Genomic DNA, 25,501 nt, shown 5'->3' with positions numbered 1-25,501 from the left:
TTAGCGTATGGACAAGCAAGTACTATCACTGAAAGCGGCCTTCTGAGTCCTGTGATCTGCTTTGTGTTAATGTTGTAATTTTCATGTCTCTCTCACACACACGTTCCTCCTTAAACATCTTGCCTTACTCAGTCTCACCAGGACCTTTTTCTATCCAAAACGAGTTTTTCACCAAATTTGCGAGAATGCAGAGTTATCGAATTGGTTTTGGTGATAATACTGCAGTGATGCTGGAAGATCATTCACAAAAAGATAGGTGGTATTCATTAACTATGATTCGATTCTTTTAGCACACTGTACTCTTTCGACTCAATTTATTTGAAGCGTATCTTCAGTTAAAGCGGATAAATTGAAGGAACCGAGGAGATGATTTTATTTTTCCGTGGGGTTAAATATGTTTATTTAATAAGGTAGTTTTTTTTTTTTAACTAGTATCCAGAAATAAACTAAAAGAATTTACTGGTACTGTTATGATTTTACAGAAAACATGTATAGCCACATTTGCTGACTTGTCTCAAAAAAAAGGAAATACTGAAAAACAGACAACAGTTCCAGTTCCTGGAGGGGTTGATTTGATCAAACTCAGTAGTTCATGTTTTGTTTGGCATGAATTGCTCCCCAGTTCTCTGATGCATTTATCCTCATCCTTTCAACCTATTTGACTTTCACGCATAATATATCAAATTTCTTTTAACAAATGTAGTTTCTTTTTTTTTTCAGTACGATCTTTTTTTCAGTTCCCTTTTACAAGTAAAAATGGGGGAAAAAATTCTTATTAATTCTCAGCACTTTCTCACTTCCTGGTTGTTGTGAAAACACTTTTAAATGACTTTTCTTAGAAATTATCAGATGATTTTGGGGGTTTTTTTCCCAGATAAAGGAGAAACAAAGTAATGAACGTTTTACACGTTACATACTTTATTGCTGACTTTCATTTGTTATTTGTTGAAAGAGAAATCTTTAAATTGAGGTATTGTTATATTACATATCAACATGTTGCTGAATTGGTTGACTTACATACATACATATACATTAATGACTTTTTTCTGTTCAGGTAAAATATTCCAGCCATGCTACATTAGTAGATTATTTATCTGTCATTGATTGTATATCGGTAACACAGATTACAGCACTGTCTGACACTGAAACAGTTAACACTTCTCTTTAGATGAAATAAAGGTTTTGTCGTAATTTTCTATTGCTCTTTAGTTGTATGTGTGCGTGTGTGTCTGCAAAAAACAAACACTTTGTACAATCTATTTTCATTAAGAAACGTTGATAATTAAAAACTATTGATAAAATTAGTGCTTTCAGCTTAATTGTGTCTGGATTTCTTTCATAAATATGTTACTTTTGTTGTAGGAAAGTTCTCTTTGGAAAAAAATGGGTCAGTTGCTTCTGTTAAAACACAATGTAGACTACTGTGTGGTTATACTTGCTGATTACACGGTTACATTCAGAAGCATCCATCCCTTAACAAAAAAATGGTTAGCTGTAAAGTTGGTTCGTTGTTCTTTAAAGGTTTTTTTCTGCCCTGTGTGTTGGCGTTGTTGATCCACTTTGGTATTGACATTAAAGCACGGGTGTGCCTTCTGGATGCCGTACAGTGCTTGAGTTTTGGACATTAATTTTACACTGTGAATATTAAACTAAACCTTGCCCTGTTTAATCTATGTTAATGCGCTAAAAGTGTTCTGTAATGACTGACCAGTCTTTGTCTTTGCTTTTACCTGCAGGTTCAGGAGAGGGATGTGGAAAGATAATTCAGCGATTTCCCAAAAAGGACTGGGAGGGAACAGCTTTTCCTCAGGGGGTGGAAATGGCAAGTCATGATACCTACTTCTGCACTCACAACAACTCAAAATGGGCTCAAGGGTTCTAAAAGTTGCCATTCAGCCTTAATTCTTTGCAGCATAGATTCAACAAGGGGGTGGAAACATGGCTCAGAAATTCTATCATCATTGATACAAGGCAGGATGGATTCATGTTTTCATGTACCACTGCACCAAATGCTAACCCTACCGTCTTAATGTCACAGCAGAAATATCGACTCACCAAACCAGACAAGATTTTCCCATTTTTTAAAATTGTCCTATTGTGCTGAGCCCTTTGAAATCGTAGCCTCAGTTCCCTGTTCTTCCGCTACTACGAGCCATCTGGTTCAGTGTGGTTTGATGTGTTGTACATTCAGAGCTTCTCTTCTGCATACTTTGGTTGTAACAAGTGTTTGAGTTACTGTTGCCATGCTGTCAGCATAAAAGCAGTCTGGCGATTCTCCTCTGACCTCTCACAACAAAAAGGCATTTTCACCGCAGTACTTTAGATAAACTGAGCTTTTATGAGTAATGAGGGGGAAAAATTTAGAAATTTGACCCTTCCTTTGGCCTATTTTACCACTACCTCTACACGTCTCATTAAGAGAACTGTGATATTTCACCTTTAGTGTACACTTGTTTTGTTTGATAGAGTTAATTCTGATTGAATGGCATGTAAATATTTCCATCTTTATTGTGACTAACGATTGTGCTGTTTGAAGTGCTGACCCCACTTAGTGTTTAACGGTGGACCTTGTTGAATAACACTGCATGCTTCCTGATTCAATGTTAGGAAATGTGTTCTGTGTAAAGCGCTGGATCATAAGAAACATTTGTCACAGGGAAAAAAAGAAATCTGAAGTATTTTCAGCATCAGATGACAGATTACACCCCAGGGAATTTTCTCTTGCCCTTTGGAGCTTGTGTATCAGATATTGGCATTTCCTGTTTCAGCTAAATTGTTTACTCCAGTTTGTTTAAACCCTTTTCGCGGTCGTTAATTGGGTAGCCCCTTTCGTCTCCTTTTCACATTTTGCCCACCCTGCTATCTGGTCTCCATTTCTGATTCTCTCTCCAGCTTCCTGTTAAGTCATGTTAAGAGAATAGATACAAGCTTGTTCCCCTCCTTTTTTTCCTTTTTCTTTTGCAGGGTGACTAAGGGGTCTGTGACTGGGGGTCTGTTTTCCTTATACGGACAATGAAATGGATGAACAAATATTTGCTTCTCAGCACTGGGAAAACTGTCAATCTCTGGGGTAACATTAGCAGTTAACAGTATCTTACTGCACAGGACACGAGCGCCTGCGTTATATCTGTTTTGTTCATTTATATTAGCTACTGCAGATAAGCTTTTAATGACTAAGCTAAATAGTTCAGGCAGTCAGCAGGGAGGGAAAACAGCAAAAGGACTTTGCATCCAAACGCAGTACTTGCACATGATGCTGTCCAGCTCATCTGTACATTGTTTCTTTTTTCTTTTCTTTTTTTCCCTTCACCGAGGCAGCGCCTCAGTGCTTGAATTGAATGTAACAACCAGACGGTTGCACAGCTTTGTTGCCAGATTTCTTCTTTTTCTGCAAAACAATATTAAGTTTTAGGTCATGCATAATATGGTTGATCCATGTGTTTTAAAATAATATCAATAATAAAATAGTTGGTACTTTGAGAATAAAGCTATGCCGCCCACTTTGAGACTTCTTTGTTTTTGGACATCAGTCAAATGAAAAGTAGCCTCCTTTGATAATCAATAAAATATATAGCCTCAAGACTTTAAATAATAGTGAAACTTTCAAAAATTGACCAGTTTCAGTTCAATTTTGACTAAAGTTCAGCTGCAGGTCAAGCATTTTTTTGTGAGTCAAAGGCACACTGCGCCACAGGTTTCAGGCCCCTGCTTTAAAAGGGAAAGATCACTGAAAATCAATATTCTATGTTCTGACTCATCTCCTGTATCTTGTCATGAAAGTCGTCATTGCCAGGACGAACCCATCAATGGGGCCAGAGAGGTCACTGCATGGTTTTACAATAATTGACTCATGCTACGATCACATGCAAAACTCAGGTTTTATCTTTTTATTGCATTTTGGTAGGGTGTAACGTTTGGAGCACACCTGCTCTTCATCAGACCAACTTCTTCCTGATTGTCCTCTGATGGAGAGCAGGTGGACGCCAAACGTTACACCCTACCAAATGCAATAAATATATAAAACTGCTCTGCTCTTGTCAGTGTGTTTCATACATATTTCAGCCCGTCACCTGCCTCACTTTTTGGTGTGGATCTGCATGTATTTTTCCTATTTTGTGACTCATGCTACGGCCTTTCGCTGCCACCAGATCTCAGCCCTCTTGAACACTTTTGGAAGATTTTGGACCACATCTGTTATGCAGCTTTCTCCACCCCATCGCCATCATCAAAACACCAAATTAAGTGAATATTTCGTGGAAGAATGGTATTCAGCCATCCGGAAGGGTTTCAGGGAGATACTCTATGCCAAGATGCATTAAAACTGCTCTGTCAGGGTTGGTCACTCGACACCTTGCTAAGACACTCTTTTGTTTTTTGTTTTGTTTTTTTTTCCTTAAAATTGTGGCCCTTCTGTAACTTGACCGCACACATGTTGCATAATGTGGGTCAGATATCTATGCCAAGATAAACTTAGTTTATGCAAACATTTGGCATTCCACAGAAAGTCATGTTTAGATGAGGTAATTTTTTCACTATGATGGAGTCTTTTATGAACTGGAATGTATAATTTATTCTTTTCATATAATATTTGAAGATTTAAAAGTTTAACATTACAGTTCTGTCTCCGTCTTTTAGATGATTTACGAATTAAGGTTTTTGATTAAACGATCACTGATTAAACGATGGCTGAAAGGTATTATGGCTGCAGCTGAAATCTTTGGGATCTCTGTCACGGTTAAAGAGACGCTATTATTCCAAGACTTTTGTTTACGCAGCAGTATTTATAAGGCAGATGAGGACAAGTGAGGCTGTTATTCCGCCACAAATGGACATATTGTGAGTGGGCGGTTTGAATGGCATGCAGGCGTCTTCCTGTGTAACTAACTGAGTCTTGCTGGTGGCCGACAGGAATGTCTCATTGGGAGTCATTATTTAGATACGAGCAACCGTGTGTCATGCAAAAAAGCACAATGTTCCTCAAAGCCGACAAACGGCATCGGTGACTGGCGTAGCTCAAGTAAATGAAATGAAGAGAATGTGTCTAGACTGGCGAGTTGGGTTTTTTTTTTCTTGAGTTCAAACCCTAGTTTACTGTAAGTGCGTCTGAGAAAAAGAAACCAAGGTGGCTCTGTTTTCTCTGCATCATCCCTCAAGTATCCTGTCACAGATTCATCGAGTTTAAATATAGCAACACTGAAACGCATTTAGCTGAATCTATTTAGTGGTTCCAGATGTCATCGAGGACCCGCATAGCATTCTTTTTGTGCTTGTGTGGGTGTGTGAATTTTTATCTTTCCGGAGTGATCCCCACCAATGCTTCTTCATTATGTGTCAGCCTGGACTCAAATTAAGACATACTGCAATCCCCAGTTTGCAAAGAAAGCATAGGGATGATGTTTCTCACTAAAGGCACTGAAAAAGGACGGGTGGGTTTTTTCTCTTTTTTTGCAAAAATCACATTTTGTACCTCGAAGATATGACAGTATTTGCAAGTTTAGTATGGACTGTTGAATAACATGTTGAATAGGATTCATATGTTCAAGTCTTTCAAATCTTCTTGATTAGAAACAAACAGAAAAAGCACCCTGAGGGGTAAGCAAGGACAGGAAAGAGGGGGTTGTTCCAGAAATTAACTTTCCTACTATGTTGTGTGTGACAAACTTTGGTCAAGGGCCAAATGACTGAAATTCCAACTTTGAAGCTTTAATGAAGATACACCATAGTGTTTAACAGACCCACTCAGCAATTTGCATTTTGGCCCTGTTTTGAGCTGGTATGTAAACCATTATTATTTGCAGATTTTCTCCACTCCATGAAAAAGAAAATTGCTTTTTACAAACACTAAGGAGCACATCAGTGGATGAAGCTGAGCACGAAAAGCATTTTGCGGTCGCAACAGGCCCCCAGCAGACTAAATAACCACAGATGAGGAATGCACCAAGAAAAAGCGTTTACAACTTGCGCTCGGAAAAATGTGTTTCTAATCTTTGCAGGCAAGTGATGATGATAGGAACCAGCCCAAGAACTCATCTGGTATGGATGAGCCAGGTCTGTAGATGGAGGTCAGTGCACCTAGTACATTTCCATCACCTCGCCTTTCAGAATCCGGGCACATCCTCATGCTATACTGTAAATTAGCTAACTTTGAAGGTAGTGCAACTTTAGGACCCTGTAGGAGTTTCTCAATCAAAAAAAAAAGTTTTATTTATTTATTTGTTACCAAATTTCAGCAATAATAATTACTATCTGGGTCATTAGCAAATAAACAGAAGTAACTATTTTTCCTTAAAGGGTGATTTTTTTTTTTTTTTTTTCCCCAATATGTTGGTAGAAACAAATTCATGTTTGGTTTTCGTTAACTTTTCTGTGAAGGACTTCACTGAGTCGTCATGTGACAGGAGCTAGCTAAGCAGAAGGTTGTAAATATGACTGACACAGCGATGCAAAGGTTAACCTGAATCCAATGATTATGCAGAGGGCTAAATGTGGCTCCCCATGTGATTATTGATTTTTCGTTTATTCTGTTCAAAATGAATGTGGTGAGCTATAATAAGTCTAAGGCTGCTTATTTTCATATTTCTAGAGCAATTTACTTGCACGCAGCTAGCCCATCAGCATATTCAGTTATCCAATTGGTCCTCTTGTGGTTTTAGACATGCATTTAGAGATGCTGGCTTATTTAAGCCAAACAGGGAAAAGACCTATTCATTGGCAATTAAAAAAAAAAGCCTGGTCTTACAGTAATAGGTAGGGAAATGTGTTACCAATTGACTTTATGTTTAATAGTTGCAGCCCTTGCTGGTCAGTGCCAGAAATACTTAGTTTAACGAAATATTTATTCATTCATAAACTAAAGTAGTTACCTGTTATGTTCAAGATGTTAAAGCATTACCGAGCACTAGTCCTGCTGGGCAGCAGTACGGTCAGAGTATTACTTTGGCGAAAATGAAGACCGTCTGCTATTATTTTTGAACTACTGAGTTTACTTGTCTAATTGCAAGCACCCTTTAAATCTCAGTGCATGTTAAGGGCCATAAGCTGCTCATAGTTGTTGACACCATGTTGGTATCAAATTAAGTTTTTTTTTTATTCTTCCTCTGTTGTTCGCCTCTCAAAAAGCCTTCTGCTTCCGACAGGCACTCTTTCCTTTCTTGTTTTATGGGCTCTATTAATAGTACTTGTAAAGTCTACACTGTCAGACAACCACATGGAGTTAAAGCTGTTTGATCTGATCTATCTATTTGTGAACAACAAACACAAAAGCTTGTCCAAGCTTGCTTTTGCTGGTTAAAGTGCAAAGTGCTGGTTAAAGTTGTAATTTATGCCTGCAAATTTCACCTTAAAAACCTTGATGTCTTCTACCTGCGCCAGTTTATGATGAAAAGGTTTCTCTCTGTTGTTGTTGTTTGTTGTACAAATGGTACATAAAAGAAATCAAGTCTGTTAAAACCGATTCTAATGATCCCATTCAGACAGCCTTTATTTCTCTTTTCAACGGGTACGAATACAGGCTGCTCACTGTAATTGAAATATCAATCATGAGTTATTAATTATGCACGTTTAAAAAAAAATCGTTATGTCATTACTGGCTGCAAAAAAAAAAATCTGTTACTAAGTAAGATGACGTTCATGTCAAGAAAAAAATTCAAGATTCTAGTGATTAAAAAGATCTTGATGACAGACATAAAAAGAGAGAGGACATTTATTATTTTGCTTCTAACGACACAGACGTTCTGGTAATTGGTTTCAAAGTGTTCTTGAGCAACAGGTTTCCAGGCTTATGAAGGTCAGTCAAGCATAAAAAAGGCACGTAACTCATTGCATAAACCAGTGTTGTGTCTACACATAACAGGCAGCTTAGCAAAGAACCAGTTCTATCCCTGCTAGTAATAAAGTGTAACAACACATCGTTTATTCCCATGTATTTTATTTAATCTATAAAAAATGCCAAAGATAACACAATGAGTGTCTGCAGCTATCTATAAAACACGGTGGAGGCTCTGTCATGGTTTGCAACTGCATTCCAGCCAGTGCTGCTGGGGAGTTTTGCTCTAGTTAGCTGTGAGAGCAGCACATGTGGACATTGACCAATCAGCTGAAAAGAAGAAAAATCTGGTCAAAATTCGTACTTGCAAGTTGAAACTCGCACACAAGTGAGGTATCTTGAGCACAAAATTTTACATAGTTTTTTCCTTTGTATCTGTAAACAGACCTACAAAAACAATTGTAACTTATGCAATTATTTTTTACAAACTCAAATCTTTTTTACACAAACAGAAACTCTCATCTGTGGATGCACAAACATAACATTTTGAGATATTTTGGTTTACAAGGTTACAAAACTCAGTTCACAGCTACGCAGTCTGATTTACAAGTACAAAATATTTATGATCACAATTTGAGCCCTAATCTTGTCAAAACTGATGGACTTGCAAAATTGCAGGGTAGATAGAATTGCATTAAAGTAATGTAAGATTTGGATCCACCATGTGATACCATGACGAAAGGGTCTGATTAGCAACTGCTTTATTTTTTTAGCATAGCAATTATCCCAAACACACTGCTAATGCAAGCTGCAACTGACTTTTTAAAATTGTCAGTCATGGATTGGCCTCCCCTGAGCCTATATTTCAACATGACTAAAGCAGTGTGAGATCATCTTGATAAAATGGAACAAAAGGCAGCTAACATCCAAAGAAGAGTTTTGAATGTCCTTCAAGACACTCATAGAACTATTCCTGCAGACTACTTTGAAAAATCCCAAAAAAAGCTTACTTAAAGGAATTCAAGCTGTGTCATAGATTAAAGGTAGTCATGGCAAATATTGACTTTCAGGCTCCTTAGAATTGTACAAATGATGTTTTTGTTTTTTTATTTCCATTTATGCTCTCGGATGTTTGAATGAATCACTTGCATTTTCCTAGCAGTATATAAAGAAGTCAGGGGTGGCTCAAGACCTTTGCACAGTCCTGCACGTACAAATCATTATGTTTTGTGTACACGGCAAAATCCAATCAAAGAGAATACAAAATCAAGACCAATCTAGTGGGAAGGGTTGCTGCCATTAAAAAAACGTACGGAGTGATTACCTCATTTCAGTTACGCATTTTTTTAGGCTGATGAGACTGGTCTCTTACAAAAGGACAGTCCTACCATCCACAGTGTATGAGAGGTCACGTAATAGTTTGACAAGCTTGTATTCTATCACATGCTATGGCCTCCAAAGTGACCAGATTACCACCTGATTTTGGATTTTGGAGTACTGCAGCATCAAAACACCAATATCTTTCAGAAGAATCCCTTCAACAGAGTTTCACAGGATAACTGTCAAGGTGCACTGGTTTAGTGAGTAGCAATGAGTAGGGACCTGTCACTTTATTTACACACTTTATCTTTTTTGTTTTTTGGGGGGGGGTTTTATCCTCCCATTTTTGGCTGATCTCTGACTTGACCACCTGGTATTAGTTTGGTTGAATAAAATTATTTAGAGGCCCATAAAAAATTTCTTATATAATACTTTAACTCAAGTGACATTATCGTCCCCTGAGAGTGACATACACAATACACTGTGCAATAGAAATGGATAGGTCTTTGTGTTTATGCTCGACTTGGCTTTCCATCTGTTTATGTGTGTTGGGTGAGGTGAAGTATCTTAACAACTATGCCCTAGAGGTCAAACACATTCCTAAGCACCACAAAGTTCAGTGTTGAACATGAGGGTGAGTCTATTACATGTAGCCTGCAGACAATGTTCTGTCAACAGACTCATTCCTGCTGTCTCCTCTGTAATTCCCGGTAGGAAAACAAAGCATCTCCTCAGAAGATGTAGCCTCAAATCAGTGTCCTTTGATCATGTGCTAGGCACAGGGTTCACCACATTGCACTCAGTTTGGGGCTCTGCATTTTATGCAAAAGGTCGAAGTGACGTTTTAGTGATATATAATTCAGTGCTGCAATAATTAGTCAGTTAGTGAGAAATGATTGTCGGCAGATGGAACAATTGCTTATTCCTTAAAATAATTTATTAAATAATAAAAATATTTGCGTGTCCCAGCCCTGGTATGTGCTTCAATGTGCATTTTTATTGTTTTTAGGTTTCTGACTGATTGGAAATAATTATCGTGACCTCAGGGGGCATTTTTTTTTTCTTCCCATTTTCCACAATTTAATTTTGGCTTTAATTGCATCGTACTAATACTTTCCACAGCAATAATTTCCTTAAATTGGTAAATGAAAGACATGTACACAAATGGCGCCTACAGTGTCGCAATCAGTCAAACCAGCATGAAAGTGCCTGAAGATGTAGCATTACAATAAATATTCAGACGACATTATGGTCTCACACTAGCCTGAGTCATCTCTGCTATGCATTTTCGTGGTTCTTAAAACTAAAATTAGATGTTTTCTTGATTGACACGAGGGTCAGTCTGTCACGCTGAGGTGAAGTGTTAGTCTTCCTCATCTCTCCACAACTCTACGTCTCTGCTGTTTGCCCAAAGTTGAATTTTCTCATCCCACTGACCCAATATAGTGGTCAGTGGTAAACCTAAATTCATTCTTCAAAACAGTCCTTGAAAACAATGTTGACAGGATATGCAGTATATGCAGCACATCGGGGCTAAAAGTAACTATGATATAAATGACTTTGTCAGGCGGTTTGTTGGGATGTGGAGTTATTGCAGCAAATACAGTTTTAACCTTTTAACCTTTTTTCCCCTTTACAAGCCTGTGGTTTGGTTAGCATTTGTCCCAACGACACATTATTTTGTTACTTAGTAGTTTTATGTAGGTTAGTGATACTAATACCATACCTCTGAAAATACTTAATTCCATAGGCATTTTAAGCAGTATATGTACCAAGGATGGTTGTCAAAAAAAAGATACTTTGTTAGTAACTGATACTAAAAATTCACGGATCGGATTAGATACTCCTTTACTCATTTGTAACAATATTGAAACCAAAAGCCTCTAGCTAACACTCAGCCCCTCCCCTCACTAGCAGCTGAACACATAAACAGTAGCACAACAAACTTGGCAAAGCATCTTACAGACCAACACCCCAGTCTTTATGAGGAATTTTACGAAGTCAAGCCCAGTTATCATAAACTTCCCTGTCCAGTACATACTTTAACATTAGCTGTTTAGCTATGTGTAATTAGCTGATAGCCATCTAAGGCATCCGTTAAGTAAGGTGGCATGCACTGTAGCAGCTAGTGATGTGGGTGCTGCGGAGCAAAGATTATCAGTTGGTCAGTTCTGACCATCTGCAGTGTTAATCACAAGACATAGTGTTATATTAACTGGATACCTCAATTATTTTTGTTAAAGGGTGTTATGCTTCTGAAAGTCCAAGATTGAAATCAAGAAAGGTTTACTAGCAACAAAACTAAATCGGTGACAGCCTACCTTAAAAACTCCAACTGACTTTTCCCTTTTTTGTCTCTCTAGCTACACCTGTGATTTCCAAGCATCTCAGAAATCAGTTTGTCTATCCAAGCTGTGGTTTTGCATTGGATATGCTTCGATACTGAGACAAGGTCTAACTTCCAACACTGAGTTCTAAAAAGTATAATTGCTATTTTATGAACTTCTTGTGCTTTTGGAAATTCCTTGTTTCAGTTTACAAGTTGTAGGAATTGTAGTGCATATGGTGCTCTCTGAGGCATTGCAATTAGTGTCCTGCATCCAAGCAACACTAAATCACATGTGCTCCTACAGTAGGCTAATCCAAGGCTAGCTGATAACAGAGAGACACTAGGATAAATTGGAGAAGGGTTACTGTACTCTGTGTTCTGTTGCTGAAAAGGCTGTATTTTTTTTTTCCTGTGGCATATACAGTAAATGCAAACACACAGAGTACCTGCATCAAATGCAGAAAAGTACATGTACTGTAGCAGCTTATGATCTTACAACAGAGATTTTTGGGATTTTTTTTGTTTCTCTGCTTGTTGTTGTTCAAACATGAAACTTCAGGGCCCATCTTCCTTTAAAGGAATGTGACCTGACTTGACCAGACTCACATGTGTCATGTCTCTTGTCTAGAACTTTAACTTGTTGAACTCTTGCTTTTCCTCCAAATCCCTGCTGTAATGAGGAACAAGGCTTCACTTCCAGAAAAGATGCTCAAGTTATTAGAAAAATGTGAACTGCAAGTTTCATGTGTGGATAGTTTATGTCCACTGGGCCAGAGTACAAATGGTGAAATTTAAAATATGGTTTTAATTAGAGATATTCTCAGGAAGACGAAGTCTTGGACCTGACTGCAGCAAGACCCCCTTAAGTAAAAATGTTCCTTGAAATCATAGTGAAACTCAAATTTAGTCCACTGCACAAAAAAAAAAAAAAAAAAAAATTTCTCTGCCGATCCAGTAGAGTTGTTACGATATCTGCCACTGTTTCTTTTTAGTTGCTGGTAGACTTTTCTCCACTTCAATTTGGGACTTTAAAAGAAGTGTAAAATATTTTAGACACTCTCCTGGTGAAAGTACACTGCTACAACATCACCCAACACACAAACAAACAGGCTCTTTAAGTCTTATGTTTAAGGTTAAAATGTTCACTGTAAGTATTTGTTTTCTTGTCATCTTGCTCTTGTCCTGCAAAGGACAAGAAGAAGAAAAAAAACTCAATGGAAGTGTTTTTCAACTGGCAGAATCATGTAGATGTGCTTTACAGTGACTAAACAATAGCAACCACCTTCGTAGATTAAATCTGGAATTGATTTTCAAAGCAAACTCCTCCCATACTCGTTGTTTTCTTTTGACTGTTATTTGTGGCTGAAATATATAAGACTAATATTAACTGTATTGCCAGTTCTACTCACCTCATAGAGCTTGGCAATATGGCTAAGAAAAATCTGACCTTGATATAATATGATATGATAAAGAGACTCAATATTTATTTGTAAGACAACAACCCCCATTTTTGTGCATGAATAAAAAGAATTTAACAAAAGGAGTACAGTATAAGAGCTGTGCTGTGCTCAGCCATGATAACAGTGGTATGCTGGGTGAACTTTACTCCCTCTGAGAAGCAGCAGTTTCGACCCTTATGGGAAGTAGGTGACTCCTTTACCAGCGCTAAGCTGCAGTTGTAGTGCAGCATATTAAGGTTCAGAGATCTGCCACAAAGTGTCTCGATAGAAACTGTTTGAGAAAAGTTATCAAAAAATTGCATGCCTTTTTTTTTTCTGCCTCAGAGAGGCAATAAAGACCCAGATTGTCCAGTGTTATATTGCATAGCCTCTCCACCCATCTAGGAGCCAAGATAAAAGTAAAGACACTTCACAGGAAAGGTAACACGAGTGCACACACAGCGATTAGAAAGAGAGCCCTAGAATGTTTTTTACTGATAAAATATAGTCAATTAAAAACACAAAAACATGATAACTTGTTTAGCATTGTTCAAGAATATTCAATATTCCAACTATGGTAATGTAGTATATAAAATAAAAATGATCTACTAAATAGCAACTAATATAGCGATATCTATGTCATATACATACGTCCATCTCTACAGGTTAGGCAATATAATAAGCACAAATGAAAGAAGCCTACTCCGCTTTACTGTCTTAAAAATCTCTTTTAATGCATCAAGTGTCTTAAAGTTTAAGATTTTAGCAAAGCATGACTGAAGCTTTTTGTCTCATATCTAACCAGAACACCAAAGCTGTTTTGTTAAACCTCCTAGCATCTGGGCTTAGGTCAAGTTCAGTTCACTTGAGAGAAGACTCACCCTTTCAGCTATGTGGGGTCATTTATCTAACCTCTCTGTTGGTTGGATAAGCAAAACATGACAAAGCTTTACTGCATTGTTCATAATCAGCAGGCCTCGTTAGTCCGATTTAGGCTTATTGCCAAATAACTGACTTATGAAAGAATGAAACCTAATTAAATCAACTTATGGATTGGCTCATGTGTGACATGTCGCGCTGCACGTCAGTCTTCTGATGTTTGTAAAACTATGAGAGAGAAACTAAACAGTGCATTCCAAATAGCAGGAAGCCCTTCCAGCTAGCGGGAGAATGGGACCATGTGTACATCAGGAAGATCCACAGATGAGTAATCAATGGTTTATGTGCCAGTGAAGCTAAACACATCAGGAAACAAAGCTGGAGTTGTCAAGCAGGCAGGACTTTCCATGATATGAGCTAACCAGGAAATGGGAATACACAGGATGAAATCGAGCCACGGTACACAGGAGAGCACACATACTTTTAGATAAAATACAGGCAGAGCTTTTTGACTTGTCCACTTAACAGAAATGTTATTTCCTAATCGTCTTCAAGTTTGAGAATAACATGGAAAGCCTCCTTCCGAGCAAACAATAGATGAAAGTGATGATGGTTAATAACAATCTCACGTGCCACTGGGACCTAAGCAAAAACAATAGCAGTGAAATGGTGCCAGTTTTGGGATACCACGTCTATCCTGAACCTTTCTTACCACCCACATGCTTGCTCCAAACATTTCCCTACGTGGTTACATGTGAATGAAAGTTGCTAGTAAATATGTGAATGACTACTTGATGATGACTACACCAGTGGCTGGTGACATTGCTTATAACCGTAGAGTCCCTTACTTCCCCTCACTTGTGAATTCTACTTATGTGCCTTAAATATTTATCTTTGAAATATCTCTCTATCACTCTCAGGGGTGCAGGTGTACAGACCCAGCTTCTGAAATCAGTCTCAGCGTTGTGCTTTTCAAACATGATTTTCCAGCAAAATATTCCTATAATAATCTGAACTCCCTGTGCTGAACTTGAACACATTTGAAATTTCAGGTGAAAAAATACTGAAAATAACGTGGAAAAGCCTCATTCCAGTCACAGAATAATATGTTGCATGAATTCTTTTTTTTTTTTTTTTTTTGTAGCCTAGGAAGACTTTGGGGCTCTTTCCATAGCTCTGCTAGGTGGTTGATAAACTCTGGTAGTCTCTGTGGGTCTAAAGAGCAGCATGTCCTGTAGGGAACGTGGTTGAATGGTCACACCCACAGTTTATACAGCATCTTCACTATAAAACCAAACTTGCGGTCAGCTGGAAACGACGGTTTCCAGCTGATTTTGTTCTGGTATAAAGGAGGATAAATATTACCATTAACCCGCAACCCACCATCTCATATGGTGCCTGTATCATCACTATCCATAAAACCTCATACAGGATATGGACAGTGCATGTTTGGTAACCCTACAACCGTGCTTTCACGTTTCAGCCCCAGAGGTTGCCGGTTGCTTGGGTAGAAAAGGAGATCTGAAGTACGTCACAGATATCATCTCTTGTTGTTTTTTGAGAACAACACAGATTCTGTAGCAAGTTTATTTCTTAATAATAATCGTAATAATAATAATAATGATGGTAATAATGCAGTACACTGAGTCTTGGGTCTTCTGTGCCAGGCCAGTAATAAAATGTTTTGAGGGTGAAAAAAAGACTTGGATAGTTAAATGTTAATTTTTTTTTAAAGGTTTTGTATGAGTTGGACAGTTTGTTTTTTTTTCTTGCATAATCTTCTCAATAGGACACCTTGCAGTAACAGATTATTTTCTAAAACAATAACCCTTATCATGTTTTTGTCACAGTTAAACTTTTGTGAAGCTTTTGTTGGCATGTGTGCTCTTGTGTTACTCACAGGGAAGTTAATTAGATACCTCTGTGTTACACATGCACACTTAAACACACTGACATGTACTTCGCAGTTTTGCATTTACTCCACGCACTGCATTAGTGTAGAGTTAGGAGAGGAACAAAACATGTTGTGGTTGGAGGACAGCAGAAGTGAGAGCAGAACCTATGGTGAGTACTGATATTTAGCCAGGGCCCCTACAAGGCAGTGGAGGAAGCACCTGTTACAAAGCTATTATCTTTCTGAGCTGGACGGCCATTGTACTGATCGACAACATCAGGATAAAGCTGTTTACCCTGCTCTTTCATGCATCGCTCCATGTGCTCAGAAATGTGTTTTGATGTTTCGTGTTTACTTTTTACAGATAACCGTAACAACCATGTTTACCTACCCTTGGGTTAAAAAAAAAGGGCCTGTAGTAATTTGGTGCTTTAAAACCTAAAAATAAGGCCCATTACAATTATTCAGTCCATCTGTTTTTATATGCATATACAGGCTCACGTGTCTCTACACAGCACCAGCAAAATAAAAAGTTCAGGAGAGGAAATCACAACGGCGAACGGAAATATCCTCCTCCTGATTAATGTAGCCCTCCCCCACATGCTCATTATGCACATAGAGACAATGATTACAATTAATATTTATGTGATATTAGTAGTGATTTATTTAATGCCTTAATGGGACATCAAACTAAACTTTTGCCTTGATTTGCATAGTGTTTGCAGTCACACTGACAGCAAAATCCTTAAAATCATCCACCCCCTAATTTTAAGCTTTTGTTTCCCACTTTCTAATTTTAGTCTCCTCGGTGTTCCTGTCATAAAGGATACTGTGGTAAACGAAGCTAACCCAGCATACATCTGACCTGTGGACACGGGAGGTGTTCAAGATGATTTTTATATGCAGTGCTGCAAAATTAGGATGGATCCTGGACTGTCTCAGTTGTGCAGATGAAGTGCTCCAAGGTCAGATGCACATCTGCAGGCAGTCTAGCTTTGAATGCCAGATGTGAGTGTGAACCAGATCCCGGGGAGGTATCGGGGTTCTTGGTAGAGTAAATATAATCAGAGTCCCGCTATCTGTTATGAGAGGCACAAGCAGATTTCAAAACGGACAACAAAGCCGTATTTATAAGTGTGTCACTGTCTTTAAAGAGGATGATTTAGGGAGAGGATGATCTTATGTAATAAGTATGACAGTTATTTGGAGCAAATTGTGGCTCACTGAATCCTAATGAAGTCTAATCCTTTGTTCCACAAATATTTACTATATGTCAAGCATACCTCTGTAAATATTGAAAGGAACAACTAGTTCTGCTAAAAGCTTTGCCTTTTCATTGCCACGTTCTTTAATACAAGGATGAGTACCCAAGCAGGGAACTCATCCTTGTATTTTTCCCCACGGCTGTCACAAATATAGGAACCTGACAGGTTGTTTCGGTCTGTTGTTGTCTGTTTGTCACCCGGCTGTCATTACGTTATGTTAAAGTCGGGCGATATCAAGAACTGTCTGTAACTTTTGTACGTTTCTCTGGCAGCCAGCTCGAGTTTTTGCGTTTTACGTGTTGAAAGTCATAGTCAGCTTTCTCAAGTGCAGCATTAATATGTGCTGTACTCATCTACCAATACGTCACTTCTCATTTATTTACTTTGTGAAATCCCAAGCTGTAATTTTTGTTTAATACAAGACACCTCGTTTGAATTGTGAAATCCTGTAGTGTTTAGAAGACTTTGACATCAGTTTAATCTTGTTTAAGAAGTTCAGTATGCTGACAAGTGATTAACATGTTCATACATGACTTATCAAGTCTAGTTGTTTCTTTTTCTTTTTGTATACAAAGTGCCAGGACTTTACACGGTTGATTTTTACTGCTCTTTTTGTCCATTTTGACATATTCCATCATCACAATGGGAGAATTTATTAGATTATGATTGTTTTCATACTACTCAGGTGGTTTTAATATCATTTTTCCCGCTTGATACTACGATTAAACAGTATGGGGAAAATCCATGGACTTTCCTTGGATTCCGACAGGGAATTTTTCTACTCTTGAGTACATTTTTATGGCAGATTCCTCACTGAACTGTGATTCAACCTATTTATTCTTGGAAGATATGGAGTCTATTAACCTACTTTTGACCGAATTGGCACCGGATAGTCAATCTAAACTTTGGGATCCCACATGCCAAACCGTGAACATCCCATATTAACTCAAGGTGACGCTGAAGTAGTAAGGTTTGTGTACAGGATGAGCTGACAGTGGGTTGATTTATAAATAGGAATGTTTAATTCTCTAAAGGGACGTTTAGTTTTTTTCCTCTCTCTGCATTTCTATTTTCAAGCTGCTTGTGGTGAGCTGCCTGCATGGTTTTCATTTATGCAGTGTTTTTGAAGTAAAGTATTTGCCCTCAAGCAAAGCTGTCCTTTGCAAGCTTGTGGTGGGACTGTGCGTGGCAATTTAAAAAAAAACAAACAAAAAAAACTCTTTACATTTTCGCTTGAAATACATGTTGTAGCGGGGTCCTTTTCCAGTGTTACATTTCCTACACATGTGGCATTTATGAAGCGCGAAATTCTGTGTATATTACTGCGTTAGTGTTTGCCATATTTGCTATATGACTCTTACTTCACTGCCTGACTTGACATTTTTTTTCTTTTTTTTGACTTGCTGTGCTCGATCATGGTTGTCTAAAAATAATCTATCTTTAAAATGAATCATATCTCCCTTGTATTACATAACAGGTCACTAAAGTAAACCAGACTTTCAAACTAACAGAGCTGAGGAGATCAGATGTCACCTCAGAGGCTTTTGTGTTGCATCTGTGCTGCAGTAAAGTGAATTAAGTCACCGTAACCATGGAGAAGTGTTTGGGAGTTATGGTGTGGGAGGTTTTTTTTTTTCTTCTTTTGTTTGTTTTTTTGTTGACTGTTTCATTTCCTGTCATCATCTTGGTGTCCTTGAGTGAAGGAGATGAGGTGTGTGTGGAGTGGACGTAAGCTTGTTTGTTCGCTCACAGGCATCTCTGGTTGTTTTGTCCGTTGCTCATCCTGCAGACCCGATAAAGATGGAATCCTGGCTAGGCAGCACGCCGCTGACCTTCTCACCCCCCCGGCCAGCCTCTGACACCTTGCACTTCACTTTCCGTCATTGTGTTGTCTTTCTGGCATGCTTCCACAAGAATGGGGAAAGAGCAAGGTAGAGGGAAGAGGATGATGGAAGCACGTGGTGTAGGGCACATCTGCTGCTAGGTTTTCCTGGCAGCATTGTCTTGGAATTCTTTAAAAGTTGAAGTTGTTGTTTTTTTGTGTGTGTTTTCTTTCAGTAACACCTGCTTTAGGATGTGAGAACAGTTATTTTGGGGAATGCAAATGTTAGTGTGTGTGAACTCAGCTTCTGTGTTTTGTGTATGTGTTGTCATTTTAAAAACCGCCCATATTCCTGCATTTTCGCTGTCTCTCCCTCTGTCTCATACACAAAAAGTCGCCTATGTAATTAGAGGATTGTAGAGGAAAATATTTTCCTTTTTCTCTCATCCACTTTGGGTCATTCTTGTTGATGATCAGATTAGAAGAGACAGCTCGGTCTATACACATTTTATTGCTGCGGAGAGAAAACATGCGAGAACTTTTGGATGTAGTAACCTAACCAGAGTATGAAATAATTCTCTCTCGTGGAGGATTTGCGGGACAGAGTTCATTTGTGGTAACGGGAACTCTTTCAAGGTTTTATGACCCTTCAGAGTCTGTTTGTATTTCTCCTAGTACAGGACTCTGAAATGTTGTGGTCGTAATGAAAACACTTAAACCCCACTTTCCAGTCATGTTTCAATTGTGTCATATTGGAGGAAAACAAAGCTGACTTAAAGGGGCGATATCGTTGTCTCTGACTCTTTTTTCCTTAGTCATCGTTAGTAATGGCGGCTGCCCCTGTTTAAGCTGGCTGCACCAGCCTAAGCAAGCTTTAATCCCTTGTCATAATATAAGAATGTTGCCGTGTCTTGTTCAGGCAATGCAGCTGTGTTCCTTTTTTTTCTCTCTCTCTCTCTTTTAAATGGGTGCTGTGACGATGCTTAGCAGGTCAGACAGCATATCTAATATCACTGACTGAGGTGGTGAATTGTGGTGTTGGGAGTCAGTCATGCTGGGCTGTAGCACATGATGCGACGTGGTGGGTTTAGCTGAAGGGCTGCAGTCTGCTCGCCTCTGACATCAGCAGAGCAAGTGTGTCCCAGAGATCCTTTGTCATTTGACTGAGATCTAATTTTGGACCAGGAGATGTCCTTTCTCTTAGCTGTATAAAGGCTAAACTGTTAGCACGTGCTGCTCTGTAATTGATTCCCGTGTCATGCTATAGGTCAGTGTGTAGCCTATGTCTGATCCTGTCAGTCAGTGCTTTCACCTTTTGTTACCTTCTGCTTGGTCTCTGTAATCTGTCTGTCCTATATAGCAGTTACTGTTTCTGTTTGAAGAATGTAGCATAGAAGGAAACAAATGCAGTTTTGAAGGCAGACCTAAACTTCTACATAAAAGTTCAGTTTATGGTTAGCTTCTGGATCTGAAAAGTGAATCCAGCAAGGACGTCTGCACTTAAGCCGCACTTCATTTTTCATTCACTTTGGTGTAAAGAGGAATAACTTAAGAAAAGTGTTACTATCGGTATATCCACACTTAATTACAAATCACATAGGATTTCTTCGCATTAATGTTTACATGCAGTTGATTTAAAATGATAATATTTGTAAAAAGCATTGCAGACCTTCAGAGATGCCCTTGCTTTCTGCAGAGAGACCATCATTATACTCATCTTACTTGAAATAGTTTTAATCAAGCAAACAACAGTCACCATATGTGAACACCTTAGTGTAGGATCCATACTCAGTTGTTGCACAGGCCTGAACTTTGCAACGTCATAAGCATTTATTGTTTAAAACCTTGGTAATCAGACACATTTTTATAAAAATGCAACTGCGTAGGATACGTGGAATCACTTTCTTTGTAAAGTCTGAATTGGATCCAGCTACATCTAAGATACACAGTCATGTTTTATGTAGACAGTGATAAGTTGCATGTAAATGGATGTCTGTCTGGAAGCATTGGTCCCTGAATACCATGAAGTTTACTAAACACCAAACTCAGTCAAGTGTCTTTGAACCTGTGCCAGCCCTGAAGTGTCTCTGCAGACCTACAGGAGAGAAACCCCTGACTTAATAAACACTTATTTAACATTATGGAAGGCAATTCATCATTTTACCATCATCTTTTCATCTACTGCCTGCATGTCACCGTGTCATAGTCCCCATCTCACACATATGTTCACCAGTACGGAAACACACATGGAGAAATGCAACACACACACAGACGCACACAGGATGTTATTATCTCCTGTGATCTTCTGAGCTATGTGGTCCCAAATGTGTTTGTCTCTTTTTTGACAACAATGAATGGCATAGTTGGAATACTTTAGGACAGGAGCACAGTTATCCGCACTTGTCCTTGGATCCTGTCTGGTCCGAGCATTCATGCACACACACGCACACGCACGCGCACACACACACTCCTCCCCACAATGCAGGTTTAACAGATTTCCTGTGGGCTATTGTATCTGCTAGAAGATGGCATCCTGGTCTGAACCTCCAGGTTGAACAGGCCCCTTGTCCCCCTCCCATCTCTCTCTTTCCTCCCTTCCTCTCTTAATCTCTGTTTTCCAGCTCTCCTCTTTAATTCCCTTTTCTCCTTTTTTCTTTTTTTTTTTGAGTCGACCTCTTATCATTTGCTGCCCAAGAGACACTACCTCGTGTACAGAGCCAGCTATCTACCCATCTGTTCATCTGTTTTTGCCCTCAGCTGCCCCTCCTTAACCCAGTCTCCTCTCTTCCTCCATGTGTCCGGTGATCCCCTGCGTAACCCCTGAGGAGCAGTCTAAACACCATTTTCAAAACCAGAGCCAGTTGGGCCTCCTGCAAAAACAAGAGAGGGATCAGACACAAACACTCAACTCTCTGACCAAATGCCTGCCTGCCTCTCATACTTTGGCCCTCTGTTTTCTCATGTGCCACGTGGCTTATTTATTCCTTTTTCTTTTTTTTTTGGGAAGATAAACTATTCAAAGTTTATCTATAAGAACAAATAATTCATCTATTTCTCCAAACAGTGGGTGGGTTTATTTTCGGCTTGAAGAATTGCAAGTGTTTATGTGAAGGCAACATCAACAGCAATTTATGTCTCTAACTATAAAGTCAATAGATTGATAAACCGGTTTTGTCTAACCAAACAACGTATCGGGAGAAGCTTGTTTTTTTTCCACACTTTGCAGATGTTTTGTGTCAGGATTGGAGATGACTCACGCTGTTGTTGCTCTGGGACCTAAAACCTGTTTAAGATGCTTCTTATTATTGTAATGGTCTCTCTCTGAGTTTCTGTGCCCACAGTTTTCTAAAAATGGCTCAGTGTTGTCACGCATAGAAAATTATTGATTTGTATGATACTTAAATCGTCAGTAAACAGGAATGTTTGGAAGTCTAAATAATAAGTCATTCCAGGAAGATTTTGGGAGAACAGGACTCTCTCATGGAATATCCAAACCTCTGTGCAAACTTTTACCCTGGACCGTCTGAATCAATAAAACGGTGTAACAGAGAGGTCCGCCTTTCAAATGTGTTATGTTTTCTTAAATGATGATTCATACAAAAATCTGAATAAGAAATTAGGACAGTAGGATAAATAAATATTTGTTGTTATTCTCAGTTTTAGCTTTGATTTAATGTATAAAGTTGCCTCATTCCTGTTTTTTGTTTTGGAGTTTTTTTCCCCTGTAAGCCTTGTGTGCGACGTTTCCTCTTATGCTCGAGCCTTTAATTATAACGGGCACCATCGCTGATGATTTTCAAAGAAAATAAATTCTGAACATGCCACTTCCTGCTCTGTGGCATGCATAGGAGATAAAATTGCAACCCCAGAGCAGGACATCCTGTCTTTGCTCTCTATGGGGGCATTGGGATTAAGCTAGAACCTACTGCAGTATTTCACAGTAATTTGAAGGTTTGATTGGTTTACCAGCAAAAAGTCTCAGTGGGCGTCAAAACCACTGAATTTATTAAAAAAAATCAAAAGTAACCAAATGTTACTGTAAGTGTGATGTGATTCTGTGGATTCCTATGTGACGTCTGACGTTGCTGTTTTTTGTCTTTTCAGTTCTGCCAGCCTGGAGGCTGGAGGCTGTCCAGAGATCGGAAAGCACCCACCTTCTTCACCGTTGTGCTGACAGATATCGATTCAGACCGACACTACTGCTCCTGCCTGACTTTCTACGAGGCCGAGGTCAACCTGCAGGTACTCCACAGTCTCTACCTTTTACCAAAACGTGGACTACATGAACTCATCTGCAGTCTCATTTCAGCTTAGAGAGTTTCTCCTTTATTCCCTGCTCAGTCTGTCAGCTCACCGTTTACAGGTCCACACAAACATGTCATGTGTAGAGTGGAGTGGACAAGAAACCGTTGGTGACAGTATTTAATTTTACTATAATTGCAGCAGAAGCTTCCAAACAAGCATTGTGTGCCACTGAGTAAAAGAGAAAGCATAATGTACTGTTGGAGTTTTTCAGACTTGTAAACTCACTCGATCATTTTATGTTTATCTTAAAAACCTTTGTGAACAGCCAAATAAAAGCTGTTGATGTACCTTGAGTGAAATACTTTCCAGCTGCTCTGTCTTTGCTTTTTGCTAGTTTTTAGCTTCCTCAATGCTACATTAGCTCCCCTGTTAGCAATCAGTGCAGTGTTAGTGATGTGTTGGCTGTAACCAACATCATCTCATCATCAGTGATCGCATTGATATTTGATCAAAACATCAGATCGGTGCATCACCTCTAACCCCTTGAGCTGCCGTGTGAGCCACAGTAATAATACAAATCTACAGTCACCTGTCCTCTTTAGTAGAAAGCAGTGCATGAGATCATCACCTTGTAAGGCCCTGATATCAAAATGTTGAAGTCGGTTTCCTGGATTGTCCTCCCAAAAATGAGGTCACTGTCATTCTTGTGTGCCTCTCATAACCATTAGACACCCTTAGGGATATGAAGCTTGGGCAATGTGACTTTCTGTTTTCATTTTAGGCTTATTGATTTGCTTTTTGTTTTTGTTTTTTTGCCGTCTTTGGCACTCTTTTTTAGTTCTCAGGAACGCTTGTCGCGTGGTTGATGTCTTCCAGAATGTCGGGCGTTATTAGAAAACAGCCTGTTTGCATCCATCCTAATAAATTGTGACTTGGCCGAGGAATTCTCTTATAAAAGACAGGATAGCCTCTGCTCCCCTTCGGCATGTGATTTACTCATGCATACAAGACTGCGTTTGATTGCAGATTAGTGGTCACGGCACCAATGTCCAAACCCCCATAAATTATTGATTACTACAGATTAGTTTCGTTGGGATCGTTTTCATACTTACCAGTGATCTTGTTAACTTCTCTCCCTGCCAGAGGCCCACACAATACCAAGATAATTGTTTCACTGTGTTGGCCTTTGTTGGAGGCCTTAAATGACTCTTTGTCACTCTGCCCACTGTGACCTCACATCCTTTCGCATGTGGAAGGCAGTCATCAATCACATTCCAGTTAGATCAGTTTAACATCTTTGAGGGAAATTTGAAATCGAGCCCCGTACGAGAAATGTGTCAACTTCAAAATAGCAACGAGTCACTTCGGTGGAATGCTCGCATTCAGCTCTGTTGTAGTGCATCCTTTTCTCATTAGCATTTGAACTTGTTGTGTGAATCACATCATAATTACATTTATATTAAAGCATGCCTCTGTTTGCATAATTGAGCGCATTTTTCCACTTTGACACATCAAAGTAAAGAAAATAACCTGACAATGGGCTGAAATCTCAATGCTCGCCTCTTGTTGGTGAAGTCTGTGAAAAGCATGTTAGGGTTTACAGATAAGTGGATCATCCTCATTATCCTCATAGTGAAGCTGGCTGTCACTTCCATCCTTTCAGTTCTTACACAATGGCTTTGTGAAGAGTAGAAGCGACAGAATTTCACTTTAACACGAGGATGACCTCTGGAAATTCTATTTCATGCACACATAGTTGAATTTTGATAATGCTCCACATATTTACCAGACATGATCGAGCCTACAGGGAGAACTCGTACTATGCTCAAAAAACACATTTTTGAACACTTTTTTTTAAATTTTTTGGCACCAGAGTGTAAACATATGTATAATCACACAGCAGGTGGGTTTCAAAATGTAAACTTTGTTGCCTGCATGTGCCACTTTTTATGTTTTCACTCAGTCAAAAATCCCACACCTGACGCAGGTGGTTGAGTGTAAAATATAGTCAATACAAACTGTTGAGAAATCTCATTTCTGTTTGTTTGTTTTTGTTTTTATATGTATTTTAATCAGTAATGCATGTGCAAGAGTCCCTGATGCCACGTGAAAACCTTCAATCCATTGAGTTATGGACATTGGACCTCTGGGGGTGTCTGGCACTGGGACATTGGCAGCAGATCATTTTGGGGGCCTTGAGAATCGGGTTGTTTTAGCTTTTTTTTTTTTTTCAGTTAAAATGGGTCAAGGCCTTGAACTCTTTGCTATGCTGCTGGTGATGGAGTGATTCTGAAGCAGATTTTGTAATGTTGTCAGCCACATTGTCCTGAAGGGGAGTCACGGAGTGCCTTTTTCCCATGGTGGGGGGCATGCTTGTTTTACAATAATATTTAGATGTCTCGTGTATGCCCAAGTGCCGTCCTTCTTGGAAAGAATCAAGGTTTCCAAGCAGAGCGTTGCACTGATTTTGATGTTGACACATACTGTATTAGTTTATAAAGTGAGAAGTTAATCTAATTAATTTTGAAGCTATCTTTAGGCTT

The 25,501-nt window shown here is 38.9% G+C and overlaps 1 protein-coding gene across 3 annotated transcripts in view; it reads left to right on the top strand.

The window, feature by feature from the left end:
• sbf2 (SET binding factor 2) overlaps positions 1–25,501 on the top strand; it is a 120,625-nt gene that overhangs the window by 30,208 nt on the left and 64,916 nt on the right. For all 3 annotated transcript variants that reach the window (XM_005467002.3, XM_003442377.5, XM_005467001.4), the window contains exons 2-3: positions 1,737–1,822; positions 22,818–22,955. In XM_005467002.3, coding sequence (XP_005467059.1) covers positions 1,820–1,822; positions 22,818–22,955 — 141 coding nt within the window. In that variant the 5' untranslated portion in view covers positions 1,737–1,819. The remainder of the gene's footprint in view (positions 1–1,736; positions 1,823–22,817; positions 22,956–25,501) is intronic.

Source organism: Oreochromis niloticus, linkage group LG1, assembly GCF_001858045.2.
Source record: "Oreochromis niloticus isolate F11D_XX linkage group LG1, O_niloticus_UMD_NMBU, whole genome shotgun sequence".
In the NCBI taxonomy this organism is placed as follows: Eukaryota; Metazoa; Chordata; class Actinopteri; order Cichliformes; family Cichlidae; genus Oreochromis; species Oreochromis niloticus.
The sequence above is the reverse complement of the archived record's forward strand: the minus strand, read 5'-3'. Positions and strand labels throughout refer to the sequence as shown.